The sequence below is a fragment of the Camelina sativa genome, chromosome 8 (assembly GCF_000633955.1).
Source record: "Camelina sativa cultivar DH55 chromosome 8, Cs, whole genome shotgun sequence".
Taxonomy (NCBI): Eukaryota; Viridiplantae; Streptophyta; class Magnoliopsida; order Brassicales; family Brassicaceae; genus Camelina; species Camelina sativa.
This window is the reverse complement of record NC_025692.1, coordinates 24,700,303-24,725,348: the sequence shown is the minus strand read 5'-3', so window position 1 is coordinate 24,725,348 and position 25,046 is coordinate 24,700,303. Positions and strand designations below refer to the sequence as shown.

Here is a 25,046-nt window from a genome sequence, read left to right as displayed (position 1 = left end):
ATTAGAAAATCGTAAAATAAGAAAAGCCACGTGGCAGAGAGGTTTGACTAGTTGACTCCAACGTCCGTAACTGTTTTTTTGCTGACGTGGAATAATCGCGGTTTCACATTTTACTTTTAGTTCTCTCTCCTTCTCTACTCGCTTCTTTGATCCTTCTCTCTGTTTTGGTTTCCCGGAAAACGAGAGAGAAAATGCGAGAAAATTCCAAAACTCTTTTCTTCTTTTTCTCTCTCTACGTTTCTCTTTGCGTTAGACGACGGAGCTTTTAAGCGTATCAGTTCTATGCATTAAGCACCATTTTTTTTCTTTCTCTTAGGAGTCTAGAGAGATCGTAGCGATGAAAACCAAACAGCAATCGCGATACCTCGCTACGATTCTTCTCACGGTGCTTCTCTTTGTGCTAGCGAAGGCTAATACTGATCCGCTTGAAGGTACGTAGTTTCCAGATTCTCTCGTCTCAGTTAAGATTCTTGTTCGTCGTTCTTCTTCTCTGTTTAAGAACTGAGCTTGATCGTACTGAATCTTTTCTTACTTCCGAATCGAACTGATGATTATTAGTATTTCTTTGGGTTTAATCGCGAGTTTAGATCTTTTGATGTTACTTGATCATGTTGAAATCAACATCTACACGTGTTCGACGAAATGACTGTATGTGATTTGTTGTTTATTTGTGTTTTAGTTTTGGCACTTCAAGATCTCTACAAATCCCTGAGCAATCCAGAGCAGCTGAGAGGATGGAGATTGGAGGGTGGAGATCCATGCGGAGAAACTTGGATGGGAGTTTCTTGTTCTGGTTCTTCTATTGTAGACCTGTAATTTCCACATGTTAACCCTTTCTCTCAGTTTTTTTCTCTTATCCGATTCGATCAAAATCTGATTCATTCTTATCTTAGACAACTACGAGAGTTAAAGCTTTTGGGAAGCCTTGGAAACCAGCTTCAACATCTCCACAACTTGAAGACCATGTAAGCAAACTCTCCCTTTTCTTCATTGTTACGAGACAGATTCATTGTCTTGATGATATTAATTCAAAGAATTGTTGGTCTCTATCTTTCATTTGTGTCAGGGATGTTAGCTTCAATAGCCTTCAAGGTGAAATTCCATTTGGCTTGCCTCCAAATGCTACTCATATGTAAGTGTTTTAAGCAAGTGCGTTCATCATTTAAGCTTACATTTTAGTGCAATTCACGAGTGTTTTCGTTGTTTGTTTGATTACAGAAACATGGCTTGTAACAATCTGACCCAGAGTATCCCTTTCTCCTTACCTCTTTTGACATCTCTTCAGTCTCTGTAAGTGGCTTATTCCAAATGGAGTACTATTGTATATTTCATTACATGGCCTTACGTTTCCACTGATTCGTTATATAATTGCTTCCTTTGTCTTCTAGGAATTTAAGCCATAATTCATTATCTGGACCTCTTGGAAATGTGTTTTCTGGCTTACAAATTAAAGAAATGTGAGTCTTCTGTTTCAGTTCTTTTAGTCTTTCATCACCAGCAAATTAAGATACCTGTTCATATTCAAATAATATTTGACTTTGCTAGGGATCTGTCATTCAATAACCTGACGGGAGATCTACCAAGCTCTTTTGGAACTCTGATGAATCTGACTTCACTGTAAGTATCTAGAAATTTTATCTGCAATCTGCTTCGTGCACATAGATGTAACCAAATAACAGCTTTGCTACTGTGATAACGAAAACTGCAGGTACCTCCAGAACAACAGATTAACAGGATCAGTCATCTATCTCGCGGATCTTCCTTTAGCTGACCTGTAGTTCACTCTCTTTATGCTTTTATTTTGCATTTCATTGAACTTCTTTTATATAAATGAGCTCAACATGTCTTGTCTTCAGGAATATCGAAGATAACCAGTTCAGTGGTATTATCCCAAGTCATTTTCAGTCCATTCCTCATCTGTGGTAAGTTTACTCCCCGCTTCTCAAATATTGGCTCAGACGCCTAAGACTCGTGATAATCATACATGGTGTTTTTGCTGAACAGGATTTGGGGAAACAAGTTCCATGTAGAGCCCAACTATAAACCATGGAAGTTCCCTTTGGACGTTAGACCGTTGATACAAAATGCTACTGGCTATCCAACGACAGAATCGAGTGCCATTATGAACTTTCCCAGACCTCAGACGGTGGTCAGAAAGAAGAAGAAAGGCATAGGAGCAGGAAGTACCTTTTTACTGGTTGGCGGATTAGCTTTGCTGGGAACTTTCTTTGCACTTTTTGCAGTCCGCATGAGTCATCGACGTGCACAAAACCTTGCTGCTAGTCACATAAGCAACAATAGCACAGCATACTCTCTTCCAGTCAGTACAGGCCGAGGTGATCTATGTTGCCTCTCCCTCATTGTTACAATGGCAATTCTAGTTCCTCGGTGCTGATTTTCTTACCTTCACATGTAACAGAGTATCCTGTCGCAACTGAAGATAACCCACAGATGAGAAGGGTCCAGCCACCGACAATTCCCCAGCTCAGACATTTACCTTCTCCACCTGTCAGAATCGATAAAGCTGTCAGAAGAAAAAGCTTCTCTGCTACATGTCAATATCCATCGTTCGCTAAGCTTTTCTCAGCTGCAGAGCTTCAACTGGCAACTAACAGTTTCAGTGAAGAAAATCTACTCGGAGAGGGTCCTCTTGGTTCTGTTTACAGAGCAATATTGCCTGATGGCCAAGTATATCTTCTCTTATTTCTCTTCAAACATTTGAAATATAGAATTTGCATTATTCGTTTCTCATCCGTATATTTTCTTAAAACAGTTTGCAGTCGTGAGGAACATCCCAATGTCTTCGCTGTCTTTACATGAAGAGGAACAATTTACTGAAGTGCTCCAGATAGCCTCCAAACTAAGACACCCAAACATTGTGACACTTCTCGGTTTCTGCATTGAGAATGGGGAGCATCTTCTTGTCTATGAGTATGTTGGGCATTTGTCCTTGTACAATGCTATGCATGATGAGGTCTACAAGCCACTTTCCTGGGGATTGCGTCTCCGCATTGCTATTGGAGTTGCCCGAGCTCTGGAGTAAGTATCCTATCTTCTCAAACTAATAGTTATTCCCTATCATTGCAGCCATTTATTTTGACTCTTCTCTATCTGGTGAATCAAATTCTTTCAGCTATTTGCACTCGTCGTTTTGCCCTCCTATAGCCCATAGCGATCTCAAAGCAACAAACATCTTACTAGACGAAGAACTTACACCTCGTATTGCTGATTGTGGGCTTGCTAGTTTAAGGCCACTTACAAGCAACAGTGTTAAACTTCGGGTAAGTAAGAAGACAGTATATGATGTTGCGTCACTTGATTATTTTACTGAGATAGACCTAATGAGTGGAGATAAAAGAGCAGGCTTCAGAGATAGCGATACAGAACACGGGCTACATAGCACCAGAACATGGTCAACCAGGAAGCAGTGGCACAAAGAGTGACACTTATGCACTGGGAGTGCTTCTCTTGGAACTGTTAACAGGAAGGAAAGCATTTGACAGGTACGCAAGCATTTCACATACTAATACTAATCATTGATAACCAAGGTAAACTGTTAACAGGAAGGAAAGCATTTGACAGGTACGCAAGCATTTCACATACTAATACTAATCATTGATAACCAAGGTAAACTGTCAACGTATTCTGATGGATGTTGCAGCTCACGACCCCGAGGAGAACAGCTACTGGTGAAATGGGCATCAACCAGACTTCATGACAGGCGAAGCTTAGAGCAGATGATTGATGGAGGCATAGCCGGCACATTTTCTTCAAGAGTCGCCTCACAATACGCAGACATTATCTCCCTATGCACTCAGGTATTCTCATTAGAGCTTCTTCACTCAGGATCATTTACATCACAACTAATCATTCCATTCATAAGCAGGTAGAGAAAGAGTTCAGACCAGCGGTTTCAGAAATAGTGGAAGCACTCACTGCACTGATACAGAAACAGAACAAGGAAGCAAGCAGTAGTGTAGCAGACAAGACTGACCCTTTTAGTAAATCTTTCTGCTCAACACGCACACGCTTCATCTCCTCACCTACCTTCAGCTACCTCTCCTCTTGACCATTTTACTGTATCTCTTTTTCATGCACAGATACTTTTACTGTCAATATAATAGTTAGCATATGATGACAATACATATATTAGTCTTTGTAAAAGGATGTTGCTTAGTACATGATAGAAATAAATAAAAAAGAGTTTGAAACAAGGCAAGATCCTATAGTAAGAAACAGGGTCACTTGGTGTTCTGAAACTAAGTTTTCTAGCCAATCCCAAAGATCAAACTAAGCAGAAACTCCAGCGTTCAACAATGTATTGATCTCTCCTCTTATATTCACAGGTCTTCCATCAAACATGGAAGAGAGACTTGTCTCACAAAGCTCCTTCAGTTCTCTTGTTTTCGAAAGTGCAGCTTCCTGTATTCACCAACAAAATTTGTTAGATATCCCCTTCAAATTCCAAATTTCTGATAAATCTGACACCGGTAATTCACATTTTCGCCAAAACAAAAGTAAAGCTTTTTGAAAACATGAGCTTACCTGTTTTGGCCATATAGACGAGAGTGAATTCTGCAGCTCCATGCGTCTTCTACCCACATCTTTCAAGCTCTCTCTTAGCTTCACTTCACGGTGCTTCTTCTCCTCCAGCTCTGAAACAAGCCTATCTAGGAATCTGTAAAACATCAAAAATACATATATCAGAAGCTGTGGTACGCACTGCAAATTCCCAGGCAGAGACACTATATCCTAACGCACCTTTTGGAGTTGAGGATCATGATCAGATCCCGAGATTTCTTGTTTGTTAGCAATGAAATGGCCATGGAGATATCAACTACCATTGGGTCAATGGTTTCAGGAGAATACTGCTGAAGAACCATCGGGGCAACTGCTTGCACGTGGTGTTGCAAAGACAGAGTGTCTTCATTTCTCAGTTCTATCAAACGTTGGTTCAAAAATGCCTTGACCTGACACAAGAGAAACCACATAAAGTGTCTCTCAAGAAGCGTTTCCAGAATTAAACTAAGCACTAAATAGTCAGGGATTAGAGTACCTCATACAAATCATCAAGGATCTTATTCCTATATTCTGTGTCCAACAGCTGGCTCCTCTCTCCTCCACTCCCTAAGACTTGAGTTGTAGAATCTGCCGACTGTGTCTGATTTGATTCTAGCAAAGCCGAATCAGTTATTTCTTCTACCTGAGGTGTTTCAACACTTACATCCCAAGAAATCTCAGAAACATCAACCTCAGGGCCTTGGCTTTCTTCCACTTTACATGGAGAATTCTCAGGAATATCGCTGGCATTGACAATTTCATATGAACCTAGATCATTTCCACTATCAACTTCTTCTACCATACTGACATCCCAATCTATCTCAGCAGTATCAAGTGTAATATCCCAATCAATACTGTCTGCAGCTGTGTCTGTACCATTTGCATTCTCAGATGACTGAATATTATCAGCGTCAAGAGCTTCAGAGACCCCCAAAACGCTTAAAGATGGAGGGTTATCACGAATGTCTTTCAAGCTTTGTAACACGATCCTCAGTGGCTTCTACAGACAGATCAGAAGCGGGTCAATTCAACCTCCCAGAACAAAGGGACCAAAATTTTAGAGAGAAAGAGAGTAAAGTTAAGAGTGATCTTACATCTTTCTCAGTATGAACATCTTTAACATAAGCGGAGTAGTACTCCATTGCCCCTGTTACTGAGTCACTGTTGATAACTTCCAGAATCTTGCTAAAGGTACTAGGAAGCGAAGTTGCAGTCTCCAAAAGTTCACGCCTCACGTTGTTTCCCTGAAATTTTAAGATGTTATAAGCTAATGCGATCCTTTAAAAAACCTATGGATGAAACCAGGCCAAGTTTTCAACTAAAAACCTGCAATCCAAGCTCTCGGCAAGCATCCTCATATTTGGTTGCTGAGAGTGCAACGCTCCTTTTGATATCAGCTTCTTTACGATCAAGTTCCGCCATTTGTTGCTGAACTTTTTGCACTTGCTTTTTCAGATATGGGCTTCATGTTTTGCAAGAAGCAAAAAAAAATCATTAGGAAATGCCCAAAGTAGAGAGACTATTGGTAAAAATCAAGTAAAGCAATCCAAGAAAGCAACTCACATTTCGTAATTGACATTCTGAATTATAATGTGAGCTGCCTCCCCAAGATAAATGTGATCTTTTTCAAACGCACGAACAATTGCTTCCCAAACACCCTAAAAAGGAGCAAAGTAAACAGATCACAAAATGTTCAACGACAATGAATACAAGTAAAATGCGAGACAGAGACAGAGACAGAGAGGGAGTATTCCTTACAGAAGCACCCGAAAGACGACCAAAGATGTTGCGGCTCTCTGGAGTCGTCTTCAGGAGAATCTCATATATCTTTTTGACCTCCAAGTAACCAATCACTAAAAGCAAAACAACGATCACTTGGATGAGAAAAAACAACAAGTAAACACATTTAAGCCTTTACAAAAAACTCCAAACAAGCTTAATGTGTTTCACAGAGACGCAAACCAAATCTCTTTGGCATTTTTCAGAGAAAAGACTAAAACTTTAGAGTAAAAAAACCAAAACTGCTAAATTGATGAGACAAAAACTGAAAAATCGAACCTTCAGGATCTAGGGTTTGAAAGTAAGGATCGATCTCTTTAGGCAAAGAAGAGAACTCTTTTAAGATTTTGACTCTGATGACACCCACCTTCTTCCTCCAATCCGCCGGAATTCTCTTCCGATCCACCAACCATTCTTCAAATTCAACAAAATTAAAAACCAAAATCAAAACCATAACTTCCAATAAATCAGATTCGAATTCAAAGGTAGAACACGACGGAGAGATTATTATGTGTAGTACGCAATTAATAATTTCTGCATTACCTCCGAGACGAGAGAAGGTGATGTCAATTGGAAGATTTTGAACATCGTCTTGTGTCGGCATTTTTATTGTTTTTCCCGGTAAACCTGAGATTAATATCTGGGGAAAGTATCAGTTTTTAAGGTTTTGGTTGGAGTCTGCTATGGCTTTGCTTTGCTTTGTCCATCATCAGGTATACCGATTCCGGTTTTTGATCTAACCGGATCAATTTACTCCGGTTCCGGTTAACTTAAATTATTTCTGAAGACGGCGGTTTTCTGAAGGTTTGGTTATTATACAAACCGCGTTAAGGATAACCAAAACCAAAACTGACCTACACCAATAGTGTCCAATGTCCATCCAAACAAAATTAAATGGAACAGTTAGTGAATAATAATGGAATACATACAAACAAACAATTCAATCAATTTTATTGACAATCAGAGTTTCATCGCATAAAATTTGGGTGACTAAACTTGTTCCATATATATAATCATTTTTAGTGTTAATTCAATCTAATGTAAGACCAGTTAATGGATCATTAAAAAACAATTAAAACAAATCTTAGAATAATATATCTGATGGAATTGAAAACTATATCTTAAAAATAATATAATATTTGAAGAATATAGTTGAATAATAGGAGAATAAAATAACAATAATTTAGAGAACAAACAAAAAATATTTATACAAGTTTGTTATCATCAATTTCTACATAGAGAGAGAGAAGAGAGGGGGATGGAAAAGGACATGTTCTTGACCGCTTTATCAGAATATTTTTCTTGGTTTTATACAACCAAAAAAAAAAAAAAAAACAAACAAAGTCGTCTTCTAATATTTTAAGGTAGAAGAAACTTTTACAAAATTGTATTTTAAGTAAATAATAAGAAGCAAAAAATAAAAAATCAGGAAAATAAAGGAGTTTGTCTTTTGCTTCTCTTCTCCAAAATCATTCTATTAAGTTTTGAACCCTCTCCGCTTCAATCGATATACCCGACCCTCTCTCCTTCTCTTCTTCTATCTCTCCCCTAAAGTAGCTTTAAATGCTCCGTTACATAATCTCTATCTCTTTCCAAGAATATAGAGAAAGAAAAAATAATAATATTCAAGAACTACTAAGTTAATAGATATCATCATCATCATCTAGTGATCAAAACCACCGTCATCATCAAGCTTGCCATCCAGGAGAGAAGAAGACCAACATAAGAGAACATATATCGAAGATCAAATCTATCATCTCTCTTCATCATCATCACCCTCTGCTGCTGTTACTATCACACGCTCAAACATCAATATAATCATCATCAAATGCAAGGTCATCACCAGAATCATCATCAACAACACTTATCATCAGCCTCTGCCACGTCCTCAGCTTCCCATGGAAACTTCATGTAAATATAATTTAATTGTGTATATATCTTGATGAGACTTTATAAGTCGTATAAAAACTTTTTGAATTGATTTCATGATCCCACTAAGTTTTTATGTGTGATGAGCAGGAACAAAGATGGGTATGATATTGGAGAGATAGACCCATCACTCTTCCTCTATCTTGATGGACAAGGACATCATGATCCTTCATCAACTTCTCCTTCTCCTTTATCTCATCATCATCACACAACTCGTATGCACTCTCTCTCTTCTTTCTTTTTTTGGGAATAGGGGTTTGTTTTTTTGGTTTCAGCAGATAAGGAAGATTCCCTTCTAGAGAGAGAGAGAGAGAGAGAGAGAGAGAGTCACAGCAAAAGCATGCCCAACAGATTTCAATCTTTCTTCTGCCATCAGTACTCTACTTTCAGCTTTGACCAGATCCTCTCTATCTTTTTTCTCTTTTCAGACATCAAATCTTCCTTACACTTCTAAACTCTCTTCTTCTTTAAAACCCTTTTCTCTTTCTTGTTTTTCTAATTAGAACTAGTCCACTCACATATTTATATAACTTGTTATATATAACCAGACCACTTCCAAAACATCACATGACGACTCATCTATGAATCTTTAACTATGGCAGAGAATTTGGCGATGAGACCTCCAACATCGACGCTCAACATCTTCCCATCTCAGCCGATGCATATAGAGCCACCTCCTTCTTCTACACCCAATGTAATAAATAATAATTACTTTTTATATTTCTATATATATGCCAATAGTTGGTTTCTGTTTCTGATTTAATATAATGTCAGCGCAACTACTAGCTGTTTCATATATTATCAAGTCAGACCAATTATTATGCGTTTCTCATTTTTCTAATTAGTACTGATTTGATTGTTTTCGTCTTTTTTTTTTCTATGTTGTGTTTGGTAAGACCGATAATGCAAGATTAGTTCCGGCTGCTCAACCTAGTGGTTCGCTTCGACCATCTTCTGAGCCGTCCATGGACTTGACCAATCATTCTCAGTTTCAACCTCCTCAAGCTTCTAAATCCATCAAGGTCTCTATCTATTAATCTTTTTAAAATAATTTAATTGCTTTGTCAAACTAGAAAACGAATATAGTTTTAGACTTGTTGTAGTTTTTAATATGTTAATGGGTCATTTCGGAATGTTATGGCAGAAGGAAGGGAACCGCAAGGGGCCTGCCTCATCGGACCATGACATACCGAAATCGTCAGACCCTAAAGTGAGTGTTCATACAACTGCAAAAATAAGATTTTTTTGTTTTTACCTTTTGGTGTTTCATATTTTATTTATTAATTTAATTTATCAACAGACATTGAGAAGACTAGCACAAAACAGAGAAGCAGCAAGAAAAAGTAGATTACGTAAAAAGGTCAGCATTTATATATTTCTATATTTGTATAATTAGTTGCAAATACATAGTATATTTCAATATATCCAAGTTATTTATAACGTTACNCCGAAATCATCAGACCCTAAAGTGAGTGTTCATACAACTGCGAAAATAAGATTTTTTGTTTTTACTTTTTTGGTGTTCCATATTTTATTTATTAATTTAATTTCTCAACAGACATTGAGAAGACTAGCACAAAACAGAGAAGCAGCAAGAAAAAGTAGATTACGTAAAAAGGTCAGCATTTATATATTTCAATATGTATGTAAGTTGCAAATATATATAGTTTTATATCCAAATTTTTTATAACGTTATTTACTTTGGTAAATTATGACAGGCTTACGTTCAGCAACTCGAGTCATGTAGGATCAAACTGACCCAGCTAGAACAAGAGATTCAACGGGCCAGATCCCAAGTAAACATTTTGACCTGTCTTTTCATGTATTATATAGTATATACTTCACACCTAAAGTCTAAAATGTACCAATTTGATTTCCGATGGTTAGGGCGTATTCTTTGGAGGGTCTCTTATAGGAGATCAACATCAAGGTGGACTACCAATTGGCCCTGGCAACGTCAGCTCCGGTACGTTANATTTATTAATTTAATTTCTCAACAGACATTGAGAAGACTAGCACAAAACAGAGAAGCAGCAAGAAAAAGTAGATTACGTAAAAAGGTCAGCATTTATATATTTCAATATGTATGTAAGTTGCAAATATATATAGTTTTATATCCAAATTTTTTATAACGTTATTTACTTTGGTAAATTATGACAGGCTTACGTTCAGCAACTCGAGTCATGTAGGATCAAACTGACCCAACTAGAACAAGAGATTCAACGGGCCAGATCCCAAGTAAACATTTTAACCTGTCTTTTCATGTATTATAGTATATACTTCACACCTAAAGTCTAAAATGTACCAATTTGATTTCCGATGGTTAGGGCGTATTCTTTGGAGGGTCTCTTATAGGAGATCAACATCAAGGTGGACTACCAATTGGCCCTGGCAACGTCAGCTCCGGTACGTTAATAGTTTCCTATATACATGTGATGATGACTCAAAAACTGTAAATTTCGAAACCCCCAAAAAAAAGAGATATTGAGTAAATGCAATGTGAAGCAGAAGCAGCGGTGTTCGATATGGAATATGCAAGGTGGCTGGAGGAGCAGCAGAGGCTGTTAACCGAACTGAGGGTGGCGACACAAGAGCACTTGGCCGAGAACGAGCTTAGGATGTTTGTGGACGCTTGTTTAGCTCATTATGACCATTTGATCAACCTCAAAGCCATGGTCGCTAAGACTGATGTCTTCCACCTCATCTCTGGAGCCTGGAAAACTCCAGCTGAGCGTTGCTTCTTGTGGATGGGTGGTTTTCGTCCATCGGAGATCATTAAGGTACGTTACATGATCACGTCTTTTCTTATAAAACCATATAAATATAAATGAATATTGTATATGTTGGTGAGTCTGTTTTCGGATAGATTTTTTTACTTATTCTATTCGAGCCACATCCCACACAAAATTAAGATAAGATGTGGTACTTATAATAGTCATGATGATATTGTAGACTAATCAATATGGATGAATATATAATCCTAAAAGTTTTGGAATTTTACTATAGTCATATTAAATTCTACCTGCGAAGCTAAAATAATCCAGAATATAATCATTGATTATCATCAATTTCTGTGGATAACTTGCAAAAGATAAAATAATAATGACTGAAAATTGTGACGTTTTATTATTATGATCGTACATGTGCATAGAATATAGTACTAAAAACTTTATTCAATTAATAAAAATAATTTTCTCCTTTCTGTAAAAAAAAATTGGTCTTTGATTTTCATAAAGAGGTACGGTGTAGCTAGTAATAATAGATAAGACAGACTATATATAGTGATATTGTTGGACGAGGTATATATAGTAATGTATACATAACATCGCATAGGGTGAACTATAGATGTATAAAACCGACCTATATACGTGTATGTCTTAAGACAATAATAAAGGTACACGTAAAATTAATGTTAAAAACAAATAAAGAATGCATGCAATTGTGTGTGATAGCGAAGTATTTCTAGAAATGGTTAGGTTTTGGCATAATGTAAAAGAAAGTGCCTGTCTGTTTTTTTCGATTCATGCATGGTCCATAGGGAGAGAGAGAGAGAGAAACATAAACCTCCATGAACTTTAACAGAGACTGCCATAGTATAATAAGTATATTAAAAGAAAATAAATAAATCTTGTCGTTTAACCTTTTTAGCAAGCTCATACGTACGTTGGATAATTATCCTATTCTATTTTTTGTAAAATAATTCCGTAAAGCCTTTTTGACCTATGATTTATCATATAATTAATATGTGTATAAACTACGATATATATAAATTGATGTATGGATGGTGTGCAAACCTGACAAGACCTTTGGCGATGTCTCAATCTTATATCCATTTTAGTGAAAACAAAAAGGAAAGAAGAGATTTTGGGTGTAGCTAGTAACTTGTGCATAGTAGTACACTGCAAATTTAATGCATTCAACGTTCTTTGTGCATCGATTAAGACCATTGCTAGCTAGTTCTCTAAAGTATTTAACTTGTATATGTGTTAATTTTGAGACGCATGCCATGCAGGTGATTGTGAACCAAATAGAACCATTGACGGAGCAACAAATAGTTGGGATTTGCGGGCTGCAACAGTCCACACAAGAGGCCGAGGAGGCTCTCTCGCAAGGCCTCGAGGCATTGAATCAATCGCTTTCCGATAGTATTGTCTCCGACTCTCTCCCGCCTGCATCCGCACCACTTCCTCCTCATCTATCCAATTTCATGTCACACATGTCCTTAGCTCTCAACAAGCTCTCTGCTCTTGAGGGCTTCGTTCTCCAGGTACCATCTATTTCTTAAAGCTATTATAATATCTAGGGATTTTTTTATATATATCTCGGATATACGGAAATGATATAAAAGTGGACCCCTATAGGGGAGCGGATGTGGTCCTAATCGAACTAGGAATACATATTTTGATTCTTTGAACTACTCCTTATTAAACACAACTAAACTATCATATATTTATAATATACACATATATATGGTTGGTATAACACGCTATCTAAATTTATATAGATGTTTTGTATGTATGTGTATGTTTGCGTACAACTCATATATATATATGTAGGTAACGTCGGCTATTATTAGTTAGACGACATTCGTAGTGTATAAGTATAGTAATAAAATAAAAATAGTGGTTGATTTTTGTATGGATTATAAGAGGCTGTTAAAATCACTAATTTGAAAACTTATTATTTACGCATTACCATATATATATGAAATGAAAAGTATTTAAACTCTTGATTCCGACATTATGCAAGTAGGTCTCTAACAAACACTTATCTTGTCTTATATAAACTTGGTCGGGTTGCTTTTCTTAGAAGACTAAGTTTATTAGTAATACTATATTTATTTTCCCAATTATTTACTTTACTAATTTAGAACGGGCAGGTTTATGCAAGAAATTATATATATGCTTATGTATTAATGTATCAAACTATAGGCTAATATAATAAAAATCGGCATCTTTCTGTATTTTTCTCTTGTTTTTTTCAATTAAAATAAAAATGATCTTCGTGTTTAGATACACACGATATACGACCTTTCATCTATATATTATTTGAATTTCTAAAAATCAAAACAAAAAGAGAAAGGTCCAACTTTAAAAGAGGCAGTAAATATGGGGTTAGTTTACTAAAAAAGGGATGATGGGTTTCAAACTTCTCTAAACGCACGTGACAATTGCCACCATGATTGTATTATATTCACATATACGCAGTCCAAATGCAAATACTATTATATATATCACATCAAAATGGAAACAAGGATTGCTTGGAGCCCATATCGTTGCATGATGTCATGGACGTAACTGCCCGAGTATCCCGTTCCCATCCTCTCAAAACACTTTCTTGAGATTTGAGAATAATTATTCCCTTTACTTACATTTGGTTCCACAATTTTTTTTTTGTCTCTACTTAATTTCATTAATGATATAGGTTAAGATTATAATTAAGTNTTTTTTTTTTTTTTTGTTGTTGTCTGTACTTAATTTCATTAATGATATAGGTTAAGATTATAATTAATTAGTGATCAAAAGTATCATGAAAGCATGGCGTGGGACCGAGAGTATGGAATTCATGGTTACACCTTTTTGACAATTTTGGTGTCGTGTTCTTATTAGTGTGTAGTAACAAAGCTTTGATTTTTTTGTTTGCTCGATCAACATGTTGAATAATCGGCATGCATTAGTCGTCAATCAACAATATAATTTATACATAATACATAATGTTAATTTATGGATTATTAATTGCATCATAATGCATGCTTGGTCTTTTAACATGCATTAATTCCATCATAATGCATGTTAATTTGGTCTTTTACACTCCGAATTATGAGACTATTAATTAGTTACTGTCCAGTTTCATTAATTGTCTTAGTCAATAACATGAACACTACTTTTTCCATATTTTGATTTGCTTCTATTTCTTCATTTTCACTTTACTTATTTAGTTTTTGGACTAATACATTAAAAGAACTTACAGGCGGACAATTTGAGGCACCAAACGATCCATAGGCTGAACCAATTGTTGACGACACGTCAAGAAGCACGGTGTCTTCTAGCAGTTGCTGAGTACTTTCACCGTCTCCAAGCTCTAAGTTCTCTCTGGCTAGCCCGTCCTCGACAAGACGGATGATACTAAAACAAACTGATGATGAAGGAAACCACAAGAAACACAAGAGAATAGGTTGATTAGTTAGCCAGCTTGACTTCTCTCTCTATATATATATTGTCTCTTTACTCAAATACAGTACAATTAGGGAAAATTAAAATTGCTTGGCTTCTTTTGTTATATGATTTTGATAAAGATGATAGACAACTATTTCCATACCTTTAATTAAGTCTTTCTTGCGCAAGTGAAAAAAAAAAAATTGATCTTCAGTTTCAAACACAAGGACATAGATCATACTAACAATATGAAAGAGAGTTGAAAGAAAAGAGAATGCTGGCAAAAATTGCAACTGCATGCAAGAGAGAGGGACTTGTAACTTGTTAGGTCAAATTAAAGCATTGACCAGTGAGGAAGGTGACAAATGGTGAGTGTTTTAGGATACCATCAGGGACTTGGGTTAGTACCGTTTTGCTTTGGGCTCAACGCCACCCTCTCCTTTCTTCTTCACTTTTTCATTTCTTTGCTGTCACCACACCAGTGTTTTCCAGTCTTTTTCTCAGTTAATAAATATTTTTTGTAACATTATTATTACACTATGGTCAAACGAAAACCAGAATTTATTTTTACATCACAAAAAACGAGATTGATATAGCTGCCAGTTTCTCTTTTTCAAAAGAGGAAAAAGTTATTTTGGAAAAAGATAAAGCTTACAAATAGCCCATAATAACTAAGCCCATTACTTTTAGGGTTTTAGTCGAAAACCCAACAACGCAGTACGATACGAATGGGAGCAAAACAATAAAACAGAGAAGCCGCACAAACACGAAAAACAAAAACAAAAAGAACTCACACACACAACTTACACGAACAGAGAAGACCTGAAGCCACAAAGAAGTTTGTACCAATTCAAAGCATACAATCTGCTTTCGAAGGTAATTTCCTGAAGAAATTACTTGGGGCAGAAGGCATCTTGCTTCTGAACTTGGGATGCCTCATCCAGAACATCCCCGCCACAAGAGCTACGATCTTGAATGGCGTCACGTATAAGATCATTGCGGCGAAAAGACAAAATATCACAAACAAGCAAGTCGCACGCGGATCTCTCCAACTCAACAGTGCTTGAAACCTCTCCCCTTGCGTTGCAATGTCTCCAATAACCATCTGGATCCGACCAGCAACGCTTCTTAACCTATCATACCTCATCTTTACAACATCTTGTCCCTTTGAAGTGGGGAAAGTATCGAATTCCTCGTCCAGCTCATCGGGACTAGCCGCTTCAGCCCAAGAGAGCTTTGTGTCCATATGAGGAGGATGACGCGGCCTGAACCGAAAACTCCAAAGCCCTATCAAGAAAATGTAGAGAAACGTGGTTGGGAGTATCAGCTCCGGATAACAAATCAGTATAAAGAAGAGAACGTGGAACAGTATCGTTGTCAATGGATTCTTCCAGTAGCAGACGTCTCCTAACCATTTGCTCATAGCAATCAAGCCTGAAAACACAGAGACTATCCTGAAGAAGTTAGCTTTGCTCCTCCTCATACTCCACATGTGTGAATCAACATCGAGCATGTACTCTACTATCTCTTTCCTTAAAGGAGGTTCTGCTCGAGATAACCGCGCTGCAACAATGCTCATCGCTTGGTATCTAAGACTGTCTAATTGGTTCACAGTGAATGGATGGAGATAATGCATCTTTGGAAGCAGAGGATGTCCATAAAGATAGATCATGTGAGCCAAAGATAGACAAGTGAATCTCACAGCTAGTTGGACTTCTCCCATTTTCTTTAACCCTTTTGTTTGCAGAACAAGAAGAGGGTAGGAGTGAGTGTAGATTCTGTCAGCCTCTAGAGTCGATAGTCGGATCCTTACCTTTCCGATTCTGGCATCCACTTTGGCTCCATTGTTTGACTTCTCGCTCCCTCCAAGGTGACAGTTATCGAAAACTCCAAGTGTGATGACTGTACAAGGATCATGTACTTCCCATGTGTATTGCTCATTCCATTTAGGGTTATAGCTCTCAATGATGGTTCTTGTTCTCACCCATTTTTGTCCGTACTTGGCAACACAATACGGATCTGTTGTGGATTTACCGTCTTTTGTTTTCATGGGAGAAAGCCCTTGAGCACTCAAGATTCCTACTTCAAGGATGCCAATAGGTTGCTTCCACAGTTGCCTTGCCGTAGGTTTTACGTCACTGATGTACAGAGTTGATTCGTCCATTACATGGTAACCGCCTTCAAGGCAAACTCGTAGGTGGATTCGGCTGGAGAACTTGAGCTCGTGTCTCTTGTCTCCTTCCAATGCCCCAAATCCAAATTTTTCGAGGTTGTACCATTTGGAATGAACAGCTCTGTGGTCTAGTCTTTTCTCAAACACGTTCAAAGGTGAGATCAGTCTCCCCATGACTTCATCTTTAGCTGATGTCACTTTGTTTTCTACCGTCAAGAAGAATTGTTCTTCAAATGGCTCTGCAGCTACAAAAACAAGGTCTTCGTTCCACATCGGACTCGTCGTCTTGTTAGGACATAACTTTGTTTTGAGAATCTGATTCCCAACCTGAACCTTAACAAAAGCTTGAGGCGGTTGGCTCCTGTCGCTAGGCTCTACATCTTGCGCCTCAATGACATTAACCCGCAAATACCACAGTTTTGGGGATACATAGACCTTAGACCTCACGCTTTGGACACCTTCTCCTTGAACCGAGGAAGCATCCGAGTGCCAAGCATCAGGAAACGCTTCATCAGCTTGCGTCCCAAGCCAAACCGCTACCATAACCTCTCCTCTCTTCTTACTCTCACCTCGCCTATCTTCTAATCTGTACCACTGTGGTGCAAGTGGACTATCAGGAGGAACTCTTGTAGGAACCTCACGCATATCAAACACAACCTTCCCAATGTATTCATCTCTTGTAACCATCTCCTTATCACGCACAAATACTTCGACTGTAGATGATTGGACCTTGTCTTTTGAAAATGCGAAAACTTGATTCCATTCCGGGTTTGTTCTTTTCTCGAAATGTTTGGTCTTTCCTTTGTAGTTTCCAATTTTCACTTCGACATAAGGATCACAGTTGCTCGTGACAGGGTTTGGAGGAAGATCCTTGGCTTTGACGACACGAACATAGAGATAAAACATTTGCTCAACAAGGTCGTATGTGCTTGCAGCTCGTTCACTACCAATCCATCCAGTTCCTCCACGCTGTCCTCCATGTGGCCATCTCTCTCCAAGCTCTGGTTTCATGTCTTTAAGCTTATAGTCTTCTTGACTCTTAGCTCCATCTTTCGCTGCCATGGTTTTAGGTTACTTGAACCAAAAGATTCTCCTTTTACTTTTCTCTAAACGCGAAAGTTCTGCACCTGACACACAAAAACAGAAAACCAGTTTCGTGGATGTAAAGAAACTAAGGGATCTCCTAATCACCGATCTAAAACCTGAATAATAAGTATTAAGTAATTTTCTTTCAATCTCAAACAAAATCAATGAAGAAATAATCTATAATATTATACGAACGCTAATTGATTTATGAAGCACACATGAATTTATGTACAAAAAAGATGTGTTTAGTTAGCAGCACCTTGAGATAGATGTTGAGGAAGTTTCTTTGAATGAAGTTCTCTGTTTTGTTGTACCAAAGAAATGGAGAAAAAAATTAAGAAGAAGTCAAGAGTTGTATTGCATAATCAAGTTTTGGGAGAGAGAGAACGAATGAGAAACAATTCTATTACACACACACAGAAAAAAAAAAAGATAGTGGAATCAAATGAAAAATGCAAAACGAAAAAGTAAATTACTCTTATTCTCTCTGTTTTTCTTCTTCTTCTTTTAGAGGGAAGCTGATTCTTCTCTTTTATAGCGAAGCAGATTCTTTGTTGGTCTTTTAATCTTTATGTATAATCAAGAAAGTTTTGCCGCAGTGACAAAAGGTAAAAATAGTAGATTCTTTCACACTCTATGCTCTAATCAAAATTTTCAATAAAAAAGTCCATCCACAAAAAGCATAGATACATGTTTGTCTTCACTCATGAAAGTAATGAACGCAACATTTAAATTTTCGTTTTAACATTTTTTTAGTTATTGTATCATTGAACTATTGAACTATGTTCGGAAACATTGTGTACCCTTAATGTTTAAGAATTTGCAGATTTTCTAATGGTAGGTAATATATCTACAGTGCCTAAGTGATGATTAGTAATAAGATTAGAAAACATTTACAACACAAACTTTTCCCTGTGAGCATATATATCTTTAGTGTGACTTTCTGTCTGATTGGAATAAGCATCTAAAAATTAGCTTTTTCGAGTCTGCAACTCTTTTTTAATAAAAAGCAAAAGGGAAGGCTAAGCAGTGATTATTATTTGATTGAGTAACATCATTACCTTATTATCCCGTCATTTTTCTATTCTAATGCCGGCACTATAGCATATAAAACTATTTCCTAAAAATAGTAGTATTATAGATTTGTCACAAAGAAAATACAACAATTTGTCACAAAGAAAAATTTGTACATAGCACACTTCTGTCTTTTTTTCTTTCTAAAATCCGTAACCAGCTCCATTTTTCTAGATTAGCATATTTATGATTTTTTTTTGGGAAAATTATAAATAAAAGAGCTTTTTAAAAACATTTGTCCATATACACTTTTTTTAAGATTGTCAATTGTAAAGAAAATACCCCTACTAATAGATATAGTGAAGTTTTTAGGAGTTTAGACCAAAAAACAAACAGTAAACCCATGTTAGTATACAACTGTGTAAAAAAAATTTGAAAAAAAAATGTTTTGGGTGTCAAAAATCAGTTTGTAAATTGATGATTTTTGGTCTAAATTGTTCAGAAAAGACTTTATACGATTTTTTGAAGTTCTGAAAAAATTTAGATTATTCATTCTACAGTTTGTACATGTTCTAAGAAGTTTAGACAAAAAATTTGTTCTAAAAACTTCAGAAACTGAATTTTGTATGTTCTACCAAATTAAGAATATGTATTCTACATTTTTCTTCATTCTACATTAATTCAGAATATATTTTCCACGTTTTACTCTGTATATTAAAAGAAGTAGAAGATATATCATAAACATTTTAGAATTTATAATCTGTAAAACTTAGAATACTCTAGAAATAGAAAGAAAATAAACTAAATAAGGAAAGTGAATATTTTTTGAATAATCGTAATTAATGATTACGGTTCTGTATTTATTGTTTAGATATATTCTAATATATTTTAGAATGTGTATTCTAAATTATTTAGAAGAAAGACAAAAACAACAAAAATTGACATTCGACATAACTTATGATATCGTGATCGGTTGTTTACCGTCTCTTCCACCTTTCACAAAAATTTCAATTACCTGTTTACGATGCAAATCTACGTTACTTGTGGTGTATGGACACTGGATGCCAACAAGGAGTGGAGATTTATTGATGATGAAGAAAAACGTGTGAGATTACTGATTTTGCAACCCACTACGTCTCTTGAAGAGTGAGACGACGGAGAGAGACGGCGGACGGCGAAAGAAGGTTTTGTTTCGATTACAATCTTTTTCCCATTTCCAAAATTTTTTGTATTCTCAATTGTAAGGTTATCGAGACCCAATAAGATCAAATAAGGCCCACTCGATTTCAAAATAAGACCCAACAAAAGCAAATAATTTGTTCAAACTGTTTTCTTAATTTCAGTTAATAAAAATCAACAAATTAAATTTAAAAATATAATTCAGGGTATTATTGGCTTTTATTTAACCTCTAAAACCTATTTGACCAAACTAAAAAAAAAAGTGCAGATGGACAAAGTTTTTAAAAACATCTTTTATTTCTAAATTTCCCTTTTTTCCGCTCAGAAATTAGCCATAAAAATTTGACATTCGGTCCCTCATGAGGACTTTGTTCAATTTTCTTGAAAACCATGTAACAAAAGATAAGTTCTATACTAACTCCAAGAAACCTTTTTGGACATAAAGTTACATTTGTTCTTTATCGACAAAGGTTATCAACATTTTTACTTACTATGTAAACTATAAATAAACTGCATATTGATCTCTCTCCAAACGAATCAAAGAAGATCACAAAAATTTATGTTCATGAGTGGCTTCTTGGCCAACCCCGACGGACCCGACCCCATCATCATCATTACCCACTTTCACGTCCTTAAAATTATTCTCTCTTATCTCTCTCTTTCCCTAAACCCAGATAAAAAAGAACAAGATCATAGATTATTCTCTCTTATTCTACTTTTACTTTTTAATTCTTTTCATTTCACTCAATAACAACAAGAATCCCTAGATCTCCTGATCCATCTGTAAAATTAGAAAATTTCTGAGATTTGATCATATGGATCACCTAAAAATCTATTCTTTTTGATCTGCGTTTAATGCCAAGATTCATCATTTCATATGGGAAACTATGAACCAGTCGCAGATAACACATGAGACTGTGTTCTTCCTCATGAGTCGTAGGTCTTCTTGTTGCAATTTGACTTCTCTGATGTTGCTTAGAAGATGAAAATATATAATATCAGCCTTTGATCAAATCTTCATGTGTAACTATCTAAGTTTATGTAATTGATTATCTGTCTTATTATGATTGTTTGCAGGTTTTGAATTCCACTTCTAATGAAAAGAGAAAACGAGAAGAAGAAAAAAGAAAAATCGATTTGGGAATTTTTGTTTTTCAAATTTTCTTGGTTTAGTTTTGTAATTGGGTTAAATTTTGGTAAAATCCGGTTAAATGAGTTTATTAGTTGGTTAATCAAATAGTAAACCTAATAGCAAACCGGATAAATTGAAGTTCATGGGGAAATAGATGATATCTAATATTCCGAAGGGGAAATAGCAATAGAAGTATGGATTTAGGTAAAAATAGGAAGAATATTTAAGTTCGTAGGAGATATAGATCGAGATCAAAGATCGATATGAATCTGATACGATATGATATCTATTATAAATTTATAGATATGTTCATTATCAAATCTTGTATACACACTATGTTTGATTCATTGGTGTACGGAACGTGTTTAGGGCTTCCCATAATGCCTAGTCTAAACTAATTGGGCCTCTTATACGTTAAGCCCATACTTAAGCGCTTCTTCGATGACACATCTCCCCGAAAAGAGAGTCGTTTATGATAAATCTCTTCCAACGGTCGGATTCGATATATCCGTTTGAATATATGACCATAAACTCTTTCCCAAATTTTCTTATTAATATTGAAAGTCTAAAATTTCTCTCGCAAGTCTTGTATTTGTTCGACAAATCAACTCATATCGAAGTTGGATGAATTTGTATTAGATGGTCAAGGCATTGTCCTCAGCTTCACACTTCCACCAGTTATAGCGTAAACATAATTATAACGCGTTATTGCATTATCCAGACATATTCAACGCCGACATATTGTTTTTTTTTTTGAATAAACGCCGACGCGGACATATTGACCATATATGTATTGACTATTATTACGGTCCATGTGTAACCAGTGATCAAATCGAATCCTTCTCTTTTAGTCTTATGTCTCTCACTAAGTCACTATATATGTATGTATTGTATTATATGTATCAATTACACTTTCCATCAAAACTCAAAACCGATACCAAACACCAATGGATAAGAAAGCGACAGTAGTTTCCTCTCTCTTGTTCTTGTTCACATTCCTCTTTGTCTAAAGATCTCTGTAACCAAGATGACAAAAGTACCCTCCTCAAGATCAAGAAATCCCTAAACAACCCTTACCACCTGGCTTCGTGGCACCCCGAAACCGACTGTTGCTCATGGTACTGCCTCGAGTGCGGCGACGCTACCGTTAACCACCGCGTCACCTCTCTAACCATATTTTCCGGCCAGATCTCCGGTCAGATCCCGCCTGAAGTCGGTGATTTACCCTATCTTGAGACCCTTGTCTTCCGCAAACTCTCTAACCTCACCGGTCAAATCCAACCCGCCATCGCTAAACTCAAGTACCTCAGGCTCAGCTGGACGAATCTGACCGGTCCAATTCCTGATTTTATAAGTCAGCTCAAGAATCTTGAGTTCTTGGAACTTTCCTTCAATGATCTCTCTGGCTCCATACCTAGCTCTCTCTCCACGTTACCTAAAATCATGGCCCTTGAACTTAGCAGGAACAAGCTTACAGGTAAAGAACTCTCTTCTTTCCTCATTCATATCATCGTGTTACTCGTTTAATGATCGTTCTCTTTGTTGTAGGTTCGATACCAGAGTCATTTGGGTCGTTTCCAGGAACTGTACCTGACCTTCGCCTATCACACAACCAGCTCTCTGGTCCANAATCTCTTCCAACGGTCGGATTCGATATATCCGTTTGAATATATGACCATAAACTCTTTCCCAAATTTTCTTATTAATATTGAAAGTCTAAAATTTCTCTCGCAAGTCTTGTATTTGTTCGACAAATCAACTCATATCGAAGTTGGATGAATTTGTATTAGATGGTCAAGGCATTGTCCTCAGCTTCACACTTCCACCAGTTATAGCGTAAACATAATTATAACGCGTTATTGCATTATCCAGACATATTCAACGCCGACATATTGTTTTTTTTTTTGAATAAACGCCGACGCGGACATATTGACCATATATGTATTGACTATTATTACGGTCCATGTGTAACCAGTGATCAAATCGAATCCTTCTCTTTTAGTCTTATGTCTCTCACTAAGTCACTATATATGTATGTATTGTATTATATGTATCAATTACACTTTCCATCAAAACTCAAAACCGATACCAAACACCAATGGATAAGAAAGCGACAGTAGTTTCCTCTCTCTTGTTCTTGTTCACATTCCTCTTTGTCTAAAGATCTCTGTAACCAAGATGACAAAAGTACCCTCCTCAAGATCAAGAAATCCCTAAACAACCCTTACCACCTGGCTTCGTGGCACCCCGAAACCGACTGTTGCTCATGGTACTGCCTCGAGTGCGGCGACGCTACCGTTAACCACCGCGTCACCTCTCTAACCATATTTTCCGGCCAGATCTCCGGTCAGATCCCGCCTGAAGTCGGTGATTTACCCTATCTTGAGACCCTTGTCTTCCGCAAACTCTCTAACCTCACCGGTCAAATCCAACCCGCCATCGCTAAACTCAAGTACCTCAGGCTCAGCTGGACGAATCTGACCGGTCCAATTCCTGATTTTATAAGTCAGCTCAAGAATCTTGAGTTCTTGGAACTTTCCTTCAATGATCTCTCTGGCTCCATACCTAGCTCTCTCTCCACGTTACCTAAAATCATGGCCCTTGAACTTAGCAGGAACAAGCTTACAGGTAAAGAACTCTCTTCTTTCCTCATTCATATCATCGTGTTACTCGTTTAATGATCGTTCTCTTTGTTGTAGGTTCGATACCAGAGTCATTTGGGTCGTTTCCAGGAACTGTACCTGACCTTCGCCTATCACACAACCAGCTCTCTGGTCCAATACCCAAATCACTAGGCAACCTCGACTTTAACCGGATCGATTTATCCCGGAACAAGCTCGAAGGTGATGCTTCGATGTTCTTTGGAGCCAACAAAACCACATGGTCCATTGATTTATCAAGAAACATGTTCCAGTTCGATATCTCAAAGGTTGAGTTACCTAAGACACTTGGTATCTTGGACTTGAACCACAATGGTATCACAGGGAATATTCCGGTTCAGTGGACTGAGACTCCTCTTCAGTTCTTCAATGTTAGCTACAACAAACTGTGTGGACACATACCTAATGGAGGGAAACTTCAGTCATTTGATTCTTATTCCTATGTCCACAATAAGTGTTTGTGTGGCGCACCTCTTGATAGTTGTAACTTGTAAGCCAAGCACAGCTATTCTACTTTTCCAAAGAATCCAAATGTCTATAGACAACTGTATCTTTTTGATTCGGATTGATTAATAAAGCATCAGCCAAACTTGCATCTGATGAACTCATAGTAACATTTTCAAAACCTCACAAATAAGGAGAAAGCTATGAAGCACGGGGACGGCAGTTCCATGACGTCTCCCGTCTCGGAAACGTTTCAGGTACGGGAACTGCGAAGAAACGGCATGGAAACGTCTCCGGGACGTTTCGCACACGGTGGGGACGGCAACAGTTTATGGGGACGACAACGGTTCTAATCAAAAACGTTTCTCAAACGTTTCTATTGTAAAATAGGAAATTTAACTGTTTTTCTTCCATTGTCCAAAAAAGAAAAGGAAAATTAACCTTTTAAATATTGCCTAATAAGGGTTTACAAATATCAATGCTATATATATCTCATCTTTTTGCATTCTTACTTCACGTCGACGTCGTTCATCCCAAAACCAAAACACACAAACTTCTCTGTTTTTTATTTTTGGTGAAGACAAACTTCTCTGTTTAGCTCTGCAAAAGGTATGTCTCAACTCTCAAGCTTCTTAATAATTTAATATAAGTCAAATCTTTGTTTAATCAGTGTTTATAGATCGAAACAACGAAACTTATAAACATAGTAGTTGATAAGTTACGTAACTTACGTTTATATATTTTATATTGTTTGATTATATATTTTATAAGCGTTGGTTGATTATTAACTTACGTCTACGTAACTTTTTAATATTTATATGTAGGTTGATTATTGATATGGCTACTCAAGAAAACAGTGATAATGTCGATATTGATAGTGGATCTAGTCAAAACGGTGAAGCTCCATTATGGGCTTACGTGACTAAAATTCAGAA

At 36.8% G+C, this 25,046-nt stretch overlaps 4 protein-coding genes, 1 long non-coding RNA gene and 1 pseudogene across 7 annotated transcripts; 4 read left to right on the top strand and 2 right to left on the bottom strand.

Moving 5' to 3' along the window:
- LOC104708420 (protein STRUBBELIG-RECEPTOR FAMILY 2) lies at positions 144-4,219 on the top strand. The gene is made up of 16 exons (XM_010424989.1): positions 144-431; positions 680-812; positions 894-965; positions 1,067-1,132; positions 1,219-1,290; positions 1,389-1,457; positions 1,546-1,617; positions 1,709-1,774; positions 1,857-1,922; positions 2,005-2,336; positions 2,420-2,688; positions 2,774-3,039; positions 3,134-3,281; positions 3,364-3,503; positions 3,662-3,818; positions 3,887-4,219. Exons 1-16 carry the CDS (start codon positions 338-340, stop codon positions 4,067-4,069), a joined length of 2,205 nt encoding a protein of 734 aa, XP_010423291.1. The 5' UTR covers positions 144-337; the 3' UTR covers positions 4,070-4,219.
- On the bottom strand, positions 4,125-7,023 carry LOC104708422 (CDK5RAP3-like protein). Its single transcript, XM_010424991.2, has 10 exons — positions 6,883-7,023; positions 6,619-6,753; positions 6,319-6,413; positions 6,124-6,218; positions 5,887-6,022; positions 5,655-5,804; positions 5,057-5,560; positions 4,762-4,970; positions 4,546-4,678; positions 4,125-4,422 (listed from the first exon to the last, which is right to left on the bottom strand). The coding sequence occupies exons 1-10, from the start codon at positions 6,941-6,943 to the stop codon at positions 4,291-4,293; spliced, it is 1,650 nt and encodes a 549-aa protein (XP_010423293.1). The 5' UTR covers positions 6,944-7,023; the 3' UTR covers positions 4,125-4,290.
- Positions 7,774-14,547, top strand: LOC104708419 (transcription factor TGA2.2-like). 2 transcript variants are annotated; one of them, XM_010424988.2, is made up of 11 exons: positions 7,774-8,250; positions 8,359-8,483; positions 8,871-8,962; positions 9,165-9,290; positions 9,413-9,478; positions 9,569-9,628; positions 9,987-10,064; positions 10,156-10,234; positions 10,777-11,048; positions 12,281-12,535; positions 14,239-14,547. In XM_010424988.2, exons 1-11 carry the CDS (start codon positions 8,168-8,170, stop codon positions 14,389-14,391), a joined length of 1,389 nt encoding a protein of 462 aa, XP_010423290.1. In that variant the 5' UTR covers positions 7,774-8,167; the 3' UTR covers positions 14,392-14,547. The 2 variants fall into 2 exon arrangements, with proteins under 2 accessions (XP_010423290.1, XP_019084484.1); XM_019228939.1 differs by lacking the exon at positions 9,413-9,478.
- LOC104708418 (FT-interacting protein 1-like) lies at positions 14,967-18,150 on the bottom strand. Of its 2 annotated transcripts, none has more exons than XM_010424985.2 (2): positions 17,942-18,150; positions 14,967-17,723 (listed from the first exon to the last, which is right to left on the bottom strand). In XM_010424985.2, exon 2 carries the CDS (start codon positions 17,656-17,658, stop codon positions 15,274-15,276), a length of 2,385 nt encoding a protein of 794 aa, XP_010423287.1. In that variant the 5' UTR covers positions 17,659-17,723; positions 17,942-18,150; the 3' UTR covers positions 14,967-15,273. The 2 variants fall into 2 exon arrangements, with proteins under 2 accessions (XP_010423287.1, XP_010423288.1); XM_010424986.2 differs by having other exon boundaries at positions 14,967-17,717.
- LOC104708417 lies at positions 20,432-21,098 on the top strand. Its single transcript, XR_754769.1, has 2 exons — positions 20,432-20,811; positions 20,953-21,098. It is a non-coding gene; the product is annotated as an uncharacterized LOC104708417 (long non-coding RNA).
- Positions 23,065-24,267, top strand: LOC104708416 (annotated as a pseudogene).

Excerpts from the sequence above, each read along its gene's own strand:
- LOC104708420 (XM_010424989.1), top strand. The coding sequence starts at position 338 with ATGAAAACCAAACAGCAATCGCGATACCTCGCTACGATTCTTCTCACG. Across the intron at positions 1,291-1,388 it reads TTGACATCTCTTCAGTCTCT|GAATTTAAGCCATAATTCAT; the intron begins GTAAGTGGCTTA and ends TTTGTCTTCTAG. Across the intron at positions 3,282-3,363 it reads GCAACAGTGTTAAACTTCGG|GCTTCAGAGATAGCGATACA; the intron begins GTAAGTAAGAAG and ends ATAAAAGAGCAG.
- LOC104708422 (XM_010424991.2), bottom strand. The coding sequence starts at position 6,943 with ATGCCGACACAAGACGATGTTCAAAATCTTCCAATTGACATCACCTTC. Across the intron at positions 4,971-5,056 it reads TCCTTGATGATTTGTATGAG|GTCAAGGCATTTTTGAACCA; the intron begins GTACTCTAATCC and ends CTCTTGTGTCAG. Across the intron at positions 4,423-4,545 it reads CGTCTATATGGCCAAAACAG|GAAGCTGCACTTTCGAAAAC; the intron begins GTAAGCTCATGT and ends TGGTGAATACAG.
- LOC104708418 (XM_010424985.2), bottom strand. The coding sequence starts at position 17,658 with ATGGCAGCGAAAGATGGAGCTAAGAGTCAAGAAGACTATAAGCTTAAA.
- LOC104708419 (XM_010424988.2), top strand. The coding sequence starts at position 8,168 with ATGCAAGGTCATCACCAGAATCATCATCAACAACACTTATCATCAGCC. Across the intron at positions 10,065-10,155 it reads TTCAACGGGCCAGATCCCAA|GGCGTATTCTTTGGAGGGTC; the intron begins GTAAACATTTTG and ends TCCGATGGTTAG. Across the intron at positions 11,049-12,280 it reads GTCCATCGGAGATCATTAAG|GTGATTGTGAACCAAATAGA; the intron begins GTACGTTACATG and ends CATGCCATGCAG.